Below are 14,989 nucleotides of genomic sequence, written 5' to 3'. Positions count from 1 at the left end.
GAAGAAAAGCCTACTTAGTGTAGTGCTACAGGGTTAAGTCACCACTCTATACTCTGGAATTTGAAGTACTATTTGGGGGGACGTGGGCACAGTACAGCCAAACTCGTAAGGCTCAGAAAGGTCTACAAACCACACCATCATCTTCCTGGGCTCATGCTCAGTGCACCTGTCTGCTATTTGGAAGCAAATCTGACACCTCACTTCTGTTTAGGTACTTGACTGAGCATGTAGATGCTGGAGGTTCAAAGGCAAGCAGTACTTCTGTGCAATAACAAAAGGTTTGGCTTCAGCCTTAAAGGAACTTCATAGTGATACAAGGATGCTTTCACAGCCTAGTTACCCCAGAAGCTATGTCATCCAAATGGTTTATTGAATGGTTTCTCAAATCAAGACACATACTGCAAATATAAACTCACTGCTAAAAATTCAAGATACAATTTAGAAAATTGTGAATCTTTTAAAGAGCACTGGATTGGGCTTTTGGAAACCACATCTAATGGGAAGTCAAAGAGAAAAATATGATTTCTCTACTTATTTTTGCGACTATATCTTCAAGTACTGGCATAAACTGGCACTGAGAACTGGCTGCTGATCTCAATGAAATTATATCATTTTGTTACAAATTAAGATGGTATGCCTTTTCCAGTATTCATTATCAATTAAATCATGTTGTAAAAGGATAATCAAGTGTTATCATCTAAATTAGGTGTTTGGTAGAAAAAAAAAACATTATAACTGTGTCCTAGTCAACAAGCATAAGATGTAAGGACAGATTTTCTGATCATTCAGAGGTTGCTGGAAAGATAGAGAAATCAATACCTACAAGCACGTGAGAGAAGCTCAGCAGCAAATTGCGTCATGTATCATTGAGATTCCAATTTGAGTCTCAATTCTTCCTATATTCGGTGGTATTTGGATTGGAGGTTCTGGTTATTAAATAAAAGCAAATTAATTTTTTCCTTGCTTTATGTATAAGTTCGTAGTTTTATCAGCATGTCTTAAGATCAAATACTAAGACTTACTCACTACCATTTTGACTTGTAGAAGTTAAAAAAATTTCTGAAAACACGTATTCCTCCAAACATTAACTCAATCCAGAAGGATCATAGAGAAAAACTAATAAACACTAAACGTTTTTATAAAGAAAGTAGGACCTGATGAAAAGATACCAAAATCACTGAGAAGCTTCCTAATGTAACAAAAAGAATTCCATATCCTTTCCCCTTGAATGTCTTGTTTTCCAGACTGGAGATTTTATTCAGTGTACTTTCATGATGGCCTCACATTGTTCCTTTAAGTCCATCAAGGCTTGCATCAGGCTGTGATCCGTCCCATGGGTCACCTTCATAATATCATAGGCCTGGAGAAGAGAACAGAAAGGGATTTGTTAGACATTGTGCAGACCATGTACAGGGGTTGGTAACTGCAGTGAGGCACGGATGTAAGTGCCAGCTCTCAAGGTGGGGGCTTTAGTGCATGGCAAGTATCTTGAAGTATCTCAAAACCTATAACAATTTGTCTCTGACAGAGGAGGAAGTACTGACACATTATTCTTAGATGTTAAAACTTCAAAGTCCGCTAATGTATTTTGCACAGAGGATGTTTAGCACAGCAGAGGAAGGTGCTTTTGCACTGAGGCATGAAGGTAATTTTAAGATTGATCACCTTTGGCTCCCAAGGTTTTGATACATTATTTCAAAGATGATTCTGATATTTAGATGATATTTAGTAGCCACGAAGTCCTATGAATAGAAATGGATTAATGCTTAACAAATAGAATTAAGTGCTCTGACTATAAATGGAGAAACAATGCATAGCTTCAAACAAAAAAGATTCTTTGGAGGAATGAATGAAATTCTGCTTCAAACTTCTAGAGATGGGCAAGCATATGGAAATTCTGTCATCACGTATTTTTGCTTCCATTTAGCTACTTTTTTAGAAGAAGAGGTAGGCAGCAAAATGTTGAAAGAACAAGTTGAAATAGCAGTCAAAACAAATCAGTGTGCAAAGAGCTTCACAGAGTCAGATTCTGAGCGACCACAATGCCCTACTACTAAATGGTAAAACACTCTGTTAAACAGAACAGAAATGGAAATTCTTTCTTCAGCATTAGAAATGCCCGAGAAAAGTGAAATAAAATCAGAAATCCTGGATCCCAGGGCATAGTCCCAAGGCAGCTGACCTTCATAATTCAGCCCAGGACAAAAGCCTGGCAAGTAGTGATGGTCCTGAGCACCCTGATGCACAGTTAGAGATGTCCACGAGGATATGTCTCATTACTGTAATAAGACAAAATTCCTTAGTATCATACCTAACCTTGAGATAACACTACTGTGGCTGACTTCTCTCTCATCTGCAACAGTTCTTTTCCGTTTCATTTCTGTTTTCAGTACGGCAGATAAATGTACCCAGTCTTTTTTGTTCTGTCTCCTTCAGGGAGAAAATGATACTCACACAATATTCTACCTTATATGCTGAACTACAAGTTGCAACCAGGCTGTATCAAAGTCAGAATAGCAATGACTTCTGTAATCCTTAAGGTAAACTGGCATGAAGTTATGTAGCTGTTTTTTTGCAAAGATCAGCACAAAATTTGGGATAATTTCACCTCCAAAGCAAAGATTTTGTTAATGAGGATGTGTAAAAGGTACGGAGAAACATGCCAACTCTCTGACACCCCTTTGCTCTTCTAAATCTTACAGCTAACCATCAGAGCCAAGGCTGAGCAGAGTCTTGTTCTTGTATCTGAGAGGAAGACCACACACACCACAATTCTCATTATGAAAAGCTATAGTGATCGCAAGGCAGCAGCAGCGGCTGTGGCATCATCAACCACACAGTCTCCCTGAAGAATATGAAACCCATTAGAGCAGTGGTATGACTGTTGCTCTGTGAATGCAAATGAAATGCAGCACAGTCGTTTGCTCCTGATTTGCATTGGGATGGGATGGGCCCATTGTCACAGCTCCCTGCAGATGCAGGATGGCTCCACTCCATCACAGTGAAAGCAGAAAGCAAATGGCCATGAGCTAAGATGGTATAAAGTGAAGGCTGACATGTAAGAGAGAGTGTTTCTCCTTGTCTTTCTGTTGAGGGGGGCACCTGTGAACACAGGCAGAGATAAAACAAAACCAATCAGTATTGGGCTGGTAAACATTTCAGCACTTGAAGCAAATACCTAGAAAAAGGGAATTTCTTATGTGTTGCTGCAAAATCTGGGAGGGATTTCACCCCTCTTCCTGGGTTTTTTGCTCTCATGCCAGGAATTACAAGAAGGGGAACAATGTCGTACCTCCTGCAGGCCTTCCCGAGGCAAGAAAACCATGTCCATCAGCTCAGAGGAGGATATAGGTGCTCGCTGTGAGGAGGCAGGGGTCAGAAATCAGGTCCAAGCCTTTCCCTTTACCCTGCTTGTCCTCACAGAGTCCAGCTGCACTCAGGTGTTGGGCAACCAAAGTGGGGAGTTTGCAGAGCTATGACAGTAACCAGAGACACATACAAAACATTGGTGCTACCAAGTTCACTTTGGGACAAAAGCAAAGGGTTCTGTGATTACGGTGGCTGTTGTAGTGCTTCGCTTCGAGAATAGCAGTACAGGCTAGGCTGTACATGTGTGAAGATGCACAGGTCCAAACACACTGCACATCTGATGCACAGCAGCTGTCAAACCATAGTAGCTCTGTGGCTGTGCCTGATTAAACAGGATTTATATGAGTGAGGTGAATTTCACTCAGATATCAATTCCTCTGCACCTTCCACATCCTTCTCCTTAATGCCACAGCGAAATTAGTCTGACGAGGGCTCCAACAGGGTGCTATTCAATGTCAGAGTGTATTAAGAAGAGTAATGAAGCAGAGAAGGCAATCGAGTTTCTGCTCTGAGCATGTGGCATGCTCTGTTGACACATCTAATCACAAAAGACCAAACTGTGTTCCGATATAACTCCAGGACATTATCTGAGTTATATTAGGAATCACATCCTTTACTCACAACAAACTGGGAATTATATCTCGCTCTAATTTGCTCTGGTGTAGACAGCAACGAAGGGAATCAGCTTCTGATCCTACTTGAAGAAGCACTGTGCCCCATGTGTACAGGTTGCACAGGGAAGCAGGGTGACAGGTCACCCTGCTTTGCCTTCTGCTCAGCTGTGGGAGTGGGAGGTAAACCTCTCCCTGACTTACATGTAGGGGTGGAAAAGGGGAGACAGAACGGGCAGCAGACAGAGATGCAATAGAATTAGTCTGTAAGTGGCTCTGCATCCCAGCTGCAAAGCCCTTACTGTATCCTTTTGGCTTGGAGACCATGGTTAGAGATGCACCAATGCATGGCACAGAACAGTAAACAGCATGCTCCTTTCCTGTTTTATGGATAGAAGAAATCTAAGCTTGAAAAAAGGTTTCTGTGTTAGGTATTGCTCTGCACTCAAAGAATAATGCAGTAACAATCTGGCTTGCAGTGGGCAACTTAGTAAATATATACAAAAAGCTATCACAACTTCTGCCTTCATTGACAGCAGCAGAGATGTAGATGTAGACAAAGATAGCTCTAGGAGAGTTAACTCCAGTTTCATTTAATGCTGTATCATATTAGAAAAGCAATTAGAAGTACACCTGTTGATGTATTGCAGCAATCTCAATGAAAATAGAAACTCCTCTGACTGGGAGCTCACTGCTTGCTAAAAAGGAAGGTCCAAATGTTTGGAAATTGTAAGTATTACAGGGGAAATAGCACAGCAGATTACCTGGTACATGACAGATATATAGCTTATTTCTAAATAACAAATGGGAAATATAATTGATTACTCTCACATCAGCTTCTTACTGATCAGAATTGGCCACAATTTAAGTTAAATATATCAAGCGAAGATTTAAGTTACTAGGATTTAGTTTTTTTTTTTTAAAAAAAAGCTCTGTTTCAAATACTGATTTATTATTTAAACAAGCGGAAATTATCAGTTATCCAGTCTGTATAAATGATCAGATGTTAAAACCTTATGGATATGGGGATTAAAAAACGCAAGGACAAAATACTAAGTTATCCATAGAGTCATGACTGTTATTTAAAGGAGATCCAGACAGGTGTAAAAGCCACTTCTCCCCCATCCCCAGCACAGACTCCTGTCCCTTTCTATCTCAAGCAGCTGCCCTGCCCCTTTGCCACACAGCCAGCTCATCCTACAGTACAGACATAAAGCAAAGGGAACAAAACAGCCAATCTCTGCACTGGAGAGGACTAAAACACCCATATTTAACAAGTGCTAAGATAATACAAAGAGCAAATGAAGAAGCAGAGGGAAAACATCAGCCTAAAGCAAGGCACCAGCCTCATGCAAGTGCCTGTCCTGGGGCCTGCTCCTGCCTGCAGCACCGAGCAAAGGCAGTGAAGAGCCTGCATCAGGCACTGAAAGTGGGCAGGAAGATGAGCTGGAGAACCTCAGTATTGCCTTCAGGCCAACTTCAGCAAAGGACAGCTAGTAACAAACGTGAATGAGCATAACACTTCTAGAGGCAACATGTTGTCCAGGAGAAAAAAAAAACACCCCAGCAGTGATGTAGGGCTTGAGATGGGAAGTGAGTGAGTCTATGTCCTGAAGACACGTCACTCCTGATAGGGGATTCTTCGATATATTTAAGATGCTAGTGACAGCAATTTAAGGGCCAGACAAATAGTCTAGGGTAGGAGGAAATGAATAAAATGAATAAAATCAGTTCAGGTCCAACAGGTACAGCTTAAAACTGAAAAGCGACTAGCAAAGCAGCTGCTAAAACAGACTGAAGAAGATGGTGAATGATAGAGAAATAGGAGGCATCAAGAAGCATGCCTGTTGATTGCATGGCTCACAATAAAATACAAACACTAAAAGGCAAAGTTCTTCTATCCAAAATCATAGTTACCTATAGGGAATAAGGAGGGTGAAAACCCTAGCTCTGCTCCTGTTCTTTACTTTCACCAGTCCCAGATTCACTATGCTATGGTAAGAAGGAGAGTAGAAGGCACTGAGATATTTTTATCTCTCAGATCTAATAGTCATTTTTCATTCAGACACCTCTGAGAGATCAAACTGTAATTAGCAGTGACTGATACCGAAGAAATACAGTGCCTGAAACACTGCACAACAGTGACCCATCACCACGTTCAGCTGCAGCCCAGGGAAGCATCACTGTGATAGAAGAAGTAGTGAGGAATATCCAAAGGCACAAATTACAGTCAGGACAGGAAGGGAGGGAATCCACGATGGGTTTGGGGTTAGCAAAAGAGTGGGGAAGGAAGAAGCAGTCCAAAGTACTGACCTGTTTCAAGGTCTCCAGTGCCTGAGGTAACATGCCTTGACTGTACTGCAGTTTGCCCACTCGCATCAGCTGCACAGCCCTCAGTGGATGGAAATCAGGATAATACAGCCTGCGGAGAAAAGGGAGGGAAATGCGTCACTGTGTCAGCTCTCACCTTCACAGTCACTGCCTCAGTGGAGAGCTATTAGGGTGGGACTGCAAAGTCCTTGTGAATGTTAATAAGGTACTCAGAGAAAATTAGCTGCTCTACCAAGAAGCATGAAATACTGAGGGGAATTAGCAAATTATTACTCTCCATCTCAAAGGAATGCCTTTAACATTATCCTGTTAGAAAGTGACGGGAGTGGTATTATTTCATTTGCTACTGTTGGATAGCACAATAGCATTTACAGTACTTAGCGTTGCAAACAGAGGTCGTTCACAATCCTACATCCCTGAAGAGGTATAATTTTTTCAAGGAAGCTTCAGTACGAAAATCTGTCCTGGATCCTAGAAGATAAAGGAGAATGACTGCACATGACACCAAGCCATCTTTTCTGAGGGTTTGCTTGCTGCTCCCTATTGCAGAAAGAACTGCTAATATGTGTTCAAGGAAATGTTTTGGATTCGGCTCATGAACATAGGCAAGGTATTTGCTAGTGTGAGGAAAAATCCCTTTTCTCAATTTCACAGAAGCAGAAGTTTTCCATCAACATCACTGGAGTTACTTCAGAACACCATATGTTGAGATGAAAGCAGAACTATGTTCTCTTTTCCTGAGGATGTAGATGGAGGACAATGTCATCATTAATTCTCTTCAAGACACTCATGAAATATCACAAATCTAAAATGAAGATAAGTAAACATCATGGAAAATGCTTGCACACCCAAACCCCTTTTTCTGGTGATCTCACACAATTTCAGTGAAGACACAGAAACACATGGGAAGCATGCCTGGTAGGATCTCAGTACCCTGATCTATGAAGGCCTCTCCTGAGGCAGCAGAAACCAGCTCCTTCATGTGAAGAATCCATCCTGAATTCCCTTGTGAACCACTTGTTCAGACCACAAATACTACAAGTGCACAGTGGTGTTCTCAGCCCTCTTGTGGGTTGCAGCCCAAAAAGGCTGGAGGGACAGTAGGCTAAATAGAAGAAAAGTGGTAGTACTTGTCTCAGTTCACACCATTCACTAAGGAATTTCAGAGATCCAGATAAATAGACACTAGAAATGTATCAGAAGGGTTATTTTACATCTTTTTTTCTGATTACTGTATCAATTAACATGGTGCTATCTGCTACTAGTTAAACAAAGAAAAAATGCAACTAAGTCAGAGATTTTTATGTAGATTAGCAAAGAGTAAATAGGAATTGCAGAGACAGCATGATACAAATAGGAATAGTGACAACGTGCACAACTTTATAAAACTTGCAAAACAATGATACCTATAGGGTTGCATACTTCTGCCCTCACCTGTGACTGTGGCAATGAATGGACTAAAAAGGTCATTCCTCCTCCTTCTGAGCTACTGAAATACCAGGATGCCTACAGCAAAGATCATGGACACAGAAGCGGTAGCAAAGAGTTTTTGCACAGATAACTTTTTGGAGTCCTCAGTAGACTGTGCTGCAACCTGACAGCTCTGATTCTTCTCTGTCTGCTCCTTCATGAGATCACACAGACAAATCCAGGCTGTGCTTCAGTTTGGCAACATGCGGCTTGCTGAATTTCACCGGGGTCCATCACAGTGCAGAATCCATCCCTGCATACAGATGGGTCTCTCTTTACAGCTCATACTTTCACTTGCAGTCAGTAAAGATTTACCATTGTGGTATGGGCAATACCAGAGGAAACAGGAGGCCATTTAACAATGTCAGGTACTCAGCCCAGACTACCACCCATAAACTAAAGCAAGTGAAAATTTAAGATGAGGACACAGGAGGACTAAGTATGGAACAACGAGCCCTGAGTCCATAAATATTTACAAAGCTATTTTACTGCAGTGATTTATGTTCTGATCTTATGCGTGTATATAGTTACATTTGCAAGCCTTAGAATTGACATTTGAAACTACTATTTACTATCATATTCTGAAAGAAGTCTGTTAAACTATTGGAACACCTTTTGTGAAAGCACATCCATTGAGTGCATTTATAAGAGAAATTCAGGCAGCTTGCAGCTCTTCTGGAAGATGTGTAAGTGGGAAGAAAGCCATTGGCTTCTTGCAGGCATCCCCAGGATTCAATACTGTGTAAAGATGGCATGAAAAAAAGAACTACGAAGCAGTATCAGGTGCCTGAGAGCAAATCTGTTATCCTTGTGTGTTGCTCTGAACAAAACAAATGGATATATTTAATACTAAGGAAGACATTTACCAGCCAGAGAAACTGGTACCTAAAGACTGTCAACAAGAGAATAACACAACTATAGAGAAATACGTGCTGCAAAACGTGGTACAGCTTGGGGGGAGAAGGATTTCAAGCTGAAAAGGATTTTATGAGATTTACTAAGGCCTGAGGGACAGGAAGGGGAGCAGAATCATATTGAAAGACAAAATAGAGAAAGACAGTTCTGTGGAGCGACGTTTCCTGCCCCTTGGCACTGGTCAATGCACAGCAATTCACTTGCAAAGAGAGATTAAACAGACTACAATAACTATCAAGTAAAGCTGCATTGTGAACAAGAGAACTGGAGAAGGCTCAGAGAGATTTTTAAATTTTAAATCCTAGACTTATCTAAGACAGCGCAGCTTTGTTTTAGTCTCTGGCTAACAGCACCCAAGCCAGCCTGTCCCTGCCTATCTGTTGGTCCCCAGCTTGGTGTCACCTGCAAACAACAGCAAAGCAGCTTCTATTGCCTCCTCCAGGTTGTTAGGGGAGGTGTTAGGACCAGTCCTGAACAGTCCCCTGCAGCACCAACTGGTACTGGCATCCAGTCAGCAATGAGTTGGCCATGACCCTCTGACTCCCACCATCCAACCCATTTGTTACCGATCAAGCTGTCTGCTCATCTGCGCTATAGTATCCTAACTCGGATGTCAACTCCCTGATCCTCTTGGCCTTTCAAATATGATAGTCAGTAACCTGGCCAGCTCACTCAGTGCCTTTGCTGGAGGTAGCCATCAAGTCCAATGGGTTTGTATGGGTCATGCTCTCTCAGAAAGTCCCCAGCTCAACTCTCTTTTTGTGTTGTGCCTAGTAGCCTGCACAGGTAAGAGTAAGGCAAAGAAAGCACTGTGTAGCTGACTATTCAAAACCTCAAATGAAAGCTATTCTCTAGTCTACAGATAGTTTACTTCAGTGTTTCACTGTTCCAGGAACCAGCAATTTCTGCATTTTGTTCACTTAATAGAAGGATATCGATTTTCAGTAGGCAAAGATATGGCCAATACCTTGTAATGCCATAGTTGTTTCTAATACACCATGAACTCGATAGCCCCTATTTGCAGTTCAGCCCTGACGTTTGCCTTGATGAGCCTCCAGAGCAGTCACTGTTCATATACTTTATGAAGAAAAGAAAAATTTCTTCACTCTATATATTTCAGCTCTGAATCCCTACAAGCAATCACTCACATTCTTTTATATACAACGTTAAAAAAAAAAAACACAACAGAAACAAACTTGAAAAATTTTAGTCAACTCCTTCTATTTCTTAATACTGTGGTTCCTCTAATTTCACTCAAATTATCTCCTATTAGACCATAAACAATCAGAAATTTTGTGTTCTCTTGGGAGCTAAAGCCTACTATTAAAAAAAAGAATATGCAAAATCACTGTCTTTTCTGATGCCTCATATTTTAAAATAGACTTCTAGCATTTCCTGTAAATCTGCAGGGTTAACATTTGCACCTCTGTCTTCAGCCTGACGTAATTAGAAGCAGGCAGGATTTATAAATCCTGAAATAAGGGTTTAAAATGGAAATGTTACAAGGCTCTTTAATATGGTGACACGTGAAAAGCAATGCCATACCTGACTGCAAATTGCTTTGTAGTACCTTTTAGTGCAAGTAAATATGACAGCATAAAAGACATAAAGCAGTTTTAGGAGCCACGGCAACAGAGAAGGAATTAAGAACAGGCTTCTGGGCTTCAGGAAAGGTGTGAGCCGAATGTAAAGAGGCAAGCATCAGCCTCCAGACAGGAACACACTAGCTACACTGGATGGAAATGTTCACACAAATACAGCACCCGATAAGTGTGACCTTCAATTTCTTTTTTTTTTTTTTTGACTTATTCTTGATTTCAGATTGAATCAATATTTGAGTACATTCCTTAAAGCTGTTCACTTGACTGCAGTCTAAGAATTATTTTTATGGTGTCCAGCTATCATTTTTTTCTTCCATTATTTAGTAATGTGACACTGGTCATCTAATTCACATGATAATTTTTCCACTCCTTGACTAGGATGAGTTTTAGGACAAATTTAAGGACAAATTATTAGTTATGCCAAAAAGTACAAAATATTTGGTATCTATCAACATTTCCAAGAATGATCCAGTTGTTTCATGAACAGTCAAAGAAATCATAATCCTCGGGAGTATACAACAGGTAAACCAACTGTACTCATTTACAACTATCTGTGCTCATTTAGGAGCTCACAGATCTTAATACCAAAGGGACTGTGCTACAACTGCTCAGTCTGATCTCAGAACTTTACCTATCCATTCCTACACCAAAACCAGGAATTTGAGGCTGAAATAGTGCTTAAAGGCAATGCTCTATTTATAGAAAATATCCTTTTTGTACATAATTAGTTCAATATTATAATAATCACCAGCCCTACACAAGAGTTTTTTCTGAAGTAAAACAAAGTTATAGGGTTATTTCTGGAGGAAATGGGAAAATATTATTGATACTGGAATAAATGACTGTTTTCCATGCTAAGTATTAGAACTCAAATTGCAACTGTATAATTTCTAAGGGCAGCATACCTATATTAACTGATGTATAACCTTTAGGGTTCCCCACGGAACAGTCTTCCAAAAGATCACTCTCATGTTAATCACATGTTTTCTTCCTGGAATAAAAATGGTTTTAAATAGACATTCCTTCTGGCTTCTCCCTCTCTCAACTCTGTATTTATGGATGACCTGGTATGATTAAATCAGTTCAGGACCTTACAACTCCCCTTATACCTTTCTGTAGCAGCCATATCACTTTTGGAGCAGCAGATGAAATCCTTTACCTGTGGCAGAGTTGATACACTCCAGCTGCCCTGAAATTTTTACCGTCCATTTTATCTCCCTATCACAGTGTCTCACTGACAATGATCAAAGCACCACTGAAGACTTTAATGCAGGCATCAGCTTTTTCTATTTTTTTTCCCAATATTACCTCTGTCACTTGTGGGATCAATCCCTCAGCGCTAGCATGGAGGATTTCCTGGAGGTAACTGCTAGTGCACATCTCTAGCTAACCACAGAAAGCCTGGTTCTCTGACCCAGCTGTGGTCAGCTATCAGTATAGATATGTAGACACAACACCATTGTTCAGACCTCCCTTGCAGATATCTATACTCTTGACTATAATATATCTTGGCTGTACATTTCTATAGTCTAATTTACATATGCTCTCTCTGATACTGTTGTATCGACAAAATCCTCTGCTATCTTAAATATTGGAAGTTTCACCAAAGACCACAACTCATTTAAGTACTCCATCATCCTGAAAAGTACAGCATGACAGTCCTTGGTCCCTGCACAGATGAGAACCTGAGGCACAGGTAAATGAAATGATTTCTCCAGTGTTACAAAAGAAAAAACCCTGGTAAAGCTAGGAATCGAACCTGGATCTCAAGAACTGTGTGCAGGTTCAGGCAATACGATCTTTTTTGTGGTTCATGCAGGGCCTGGTTCTCAGGTTCATGCTGTCTTGTCTGTCTGTCTGTTTCTGGCAAACCAAATGAAAGTAAGTACAGTTTTGCAGGTTTAAAAGGCATGTTGTATTTCACAAACGAAATATAGAAACAGTAGCACTAGTTTAGAAATTTTTGTGACAGACAGTCACTTTCTTTTTAATTTTTTTTTATTCTGTCCTCACTCAAGTCATGTCCCATTATCTCCGTGAAATAACTGCCTCTGAAAACAATTCAGGATTTAGACCTGTGAAATCATGGTTCAAAATCCTTTTCATCACATCTATGTCTTATACTCTTCCACTAGTATTTGTTTCAGTAATTTAACTGATGCAATCAAATAAACAATCACACTTCTCGATCGACTGAATTCACAAGAAATGTTAGCTATCCATCTCAGAAATCATTTCTCTCTGGCTGCTGATCATTCTGCTGTATTCCTTATGGTGACAATTTATGCCACATTAAAAAGGATTTCGTTCCAGATGTTGGCTCTTTGAATGATAACTTTAATAAAATGATGAAGTGGTATATACCACCATTTTTTTCTCAGCTTTGGATCAAACTACTCAATTTAAAATGCTGATGCTGTCTGTTTGAGTGGTCCATGTCACGTGTTCTGTCTTCTGGTGCTAGGAAATGTTACAGTAAGAAACAGTGCTCAGTTTGGAATCACAGAATTGTAGGGGCTGGAAGGGACCTCTAGAGATCATCGAGTCCAATCCGCCCTTCTAAAGCAGGCTCCCTAGACCAGGTTGCACTTGGTCTTGAATGGAAGATGGAAAACACTTTACAGAGATTGTCCCTGTGACCTGGCTGACCTTTGGAGAATCTTGCAGCTCTTGCTATTTTTGTCATGAAGTAACCATCTAAAGATGGTAGGATGAACTATAACTGCAAAGAGGAATACACTGCCTCATTCCTTGCATAGCCAGAGGAATAAGAGGACAGGGTCAACAGTTTAGTTCAAAGGACTTATAAAAAAAAGTAATTAGAAAGTGAAAGTGAGCATGCTTAAAGAATGCCAGAAAACTCAGGAAGTGTAAGACAGCAAAGGAAGAGTGGAAGAACAGTTATTACTGAGAGAATGCATGGGAAGAGATGTAAAATATGGAAGGAAAATGTGCACTAGAGAAATATTAATTTGTGACAAAGATCTTGGTGTTCACATTCTTCTCCAAGCAATTAATCTACCACAAGTCACTGATGTTAAGAAAACTGGCCCACCCGCAGCATCTTATATGGCTAGAATACAGCTGCAAGACTGGATGCAGATACAAGCAATGCAAGTCTAGACTCTAGTGTTCTGCGAGAAGATGACAGACCTACATATTTGTGTGACCTTTCCTTTTCAGCCACTAAATGAGAGCTCAACCTGGGAAAGAATGAGAAGCACTACCGGAACTCCTATGCTCACTGCAGAAAACTTAGCTCTAATTGACTCCCTGTCCCCTTGTTAATGATAGGAGTCCCCCCAGTATTAGTGCAACCCACATCTAATTGTAACTACAGTTAGTAAACCTCAGAGAGGTGATGTGAGTGTGCATGAGCGTGTTCTGGCGCAAACTGCACAACAAAGGATGCAGCTGGCAGTGTCACCTTCGTCAGTGCAAAATGCCTTTTCTCCACTTATCATTATCTCAGATCACCTCAGAAGTGTGTTGTAATACAGAAAGCTGATAATGTGAGTTAGATCACCAGTTTAAGCAACACTATCCTTTTTTTTTTTCTATCATATCTCCAGATAATTCTGTAGAGAAACTATCAGGTGTGGTGCAATAACTCTAGATAAAGGATTACAAACACTAATGTCAGACAGGATGGCTGCGATTTGGAGAGACATTGTTCTTGTGACAGTTGTGGGTCAGGAAAGAATCACAGCAACAAGACCTTTGGCTGAGTTTCTGTCACTTTTCACTTCTGAAGATGAGAGAATTATTGTTATTTTTATTGTTACTATTTTTATTCATAGATCAGTGTTCTTGTAAGCATTTATATATACAGTTGTGGGTCTGAAGTAAATTGTATTATTTGAGGAAGAGATTTTGGAGTTAAAATAGATATTTCTATGAAAATATTAGTTCTTTGAATGTTATGGTAAAAAATATTCAAACCCAACTGAACATTAAAATATTTTTAGGAAAACAGAAAAGTGCTGTATAAATACACCACGCCCTTACGTCTTCAGTACTGTATGCAATTCTGATCCTGTCCCTTCAAACAAGTTCAACAGAGAGGTATTTATATATCTGGCTTTATCTGTTGTATCTCAGATTTTTCGTCTCTAAGATGAGAATACCAATCTACTCGATGGAGGTTAAATTCAACGATGTTTGTGAAGAGCTTTGAGAGTTCAATAGGAAGCTACGCAGTTAAAATGTGACAGTTAAACAAGACCATCTGTCTGTACTGGAGAACACTAACCTCTGTCCAGTCACTCAGCTGGCTAGAAAATTTCTTGGATGACCCAAAAAGCATGGAAATTGCTCCAGAGTTTCTCAGAAAATAAAACAAGGAAGAAAGTGGAGGGGGAAAACAGCATTCTTTACAGAAAAAAGGAGACTGGCTATGAACTTTATGAACATCAATCCTGGGCAGTAATCTCTCCAAGGCTCTAAAGGGCTGTCTGAAATGCTAGCTGAATATAAAGAACAGATTTTTTCAAGTAATGCCACTATACCTTTTCACAGGTGGAAAAAGGTGTGCAATCCTTCAAAAGACCAAGGCATGCTTGAACTCTCTATTTGTAATAGAAAGTATCATGTTCACTAAGCAAGGATTTTTCAAGTAAAGTTATGTTTGCTGTACACCTTCATTAATGAGTACATTTGTATCTTAGCAGAACAGGCAGGGGGCTAAAAAAT

General features: G+C 40.2%; 1 protein-coding gene across 1 annotated transcript in view; it reads right to left on the bottom strand.

The window, feature by feature from the left end:
• The window catches only part of SMYD3 (SET and MYND domain containing 3), a 373,059-nt gene continuing 358,418 nt past the window's right edge, over positions 349–14,989 (bottom strand). The window contains exons 11-12 of the mRNA XM_021390817.1: positions 6,294–6,402; positions 349–1,360 (exon numbers count right to left, since the gene is read on the bottom strand). Of these exons, the coding sequence (XP_021246492.1) occupies positions 1,259–1,360; positions 6,294–6,402 (211 nt within the window). The 3' untranslated portion in view covers positions 349–1,258. The remainder of the gene's footprint in view (positions 1,361–6,293; positions 6,403–14,989) is intronic.

Source organism: Numida meleagris, chromosome 3 (assembly GCF_002078875.1).
Source record: "Numida meleagris isolate 19003 breed g44 Domestic line chromosome 3, NumMel1.0, whole genome shotgun sequence".
Classification (NCBI taxonomy): Eukaryota; Metazoa; Chordata; class Aves; order Galliformes; family Numididae; genus Numida; species Numida meleagris.
This window is presented reverse-complemented; position numbering and strand designations above follow the sequence as displayed.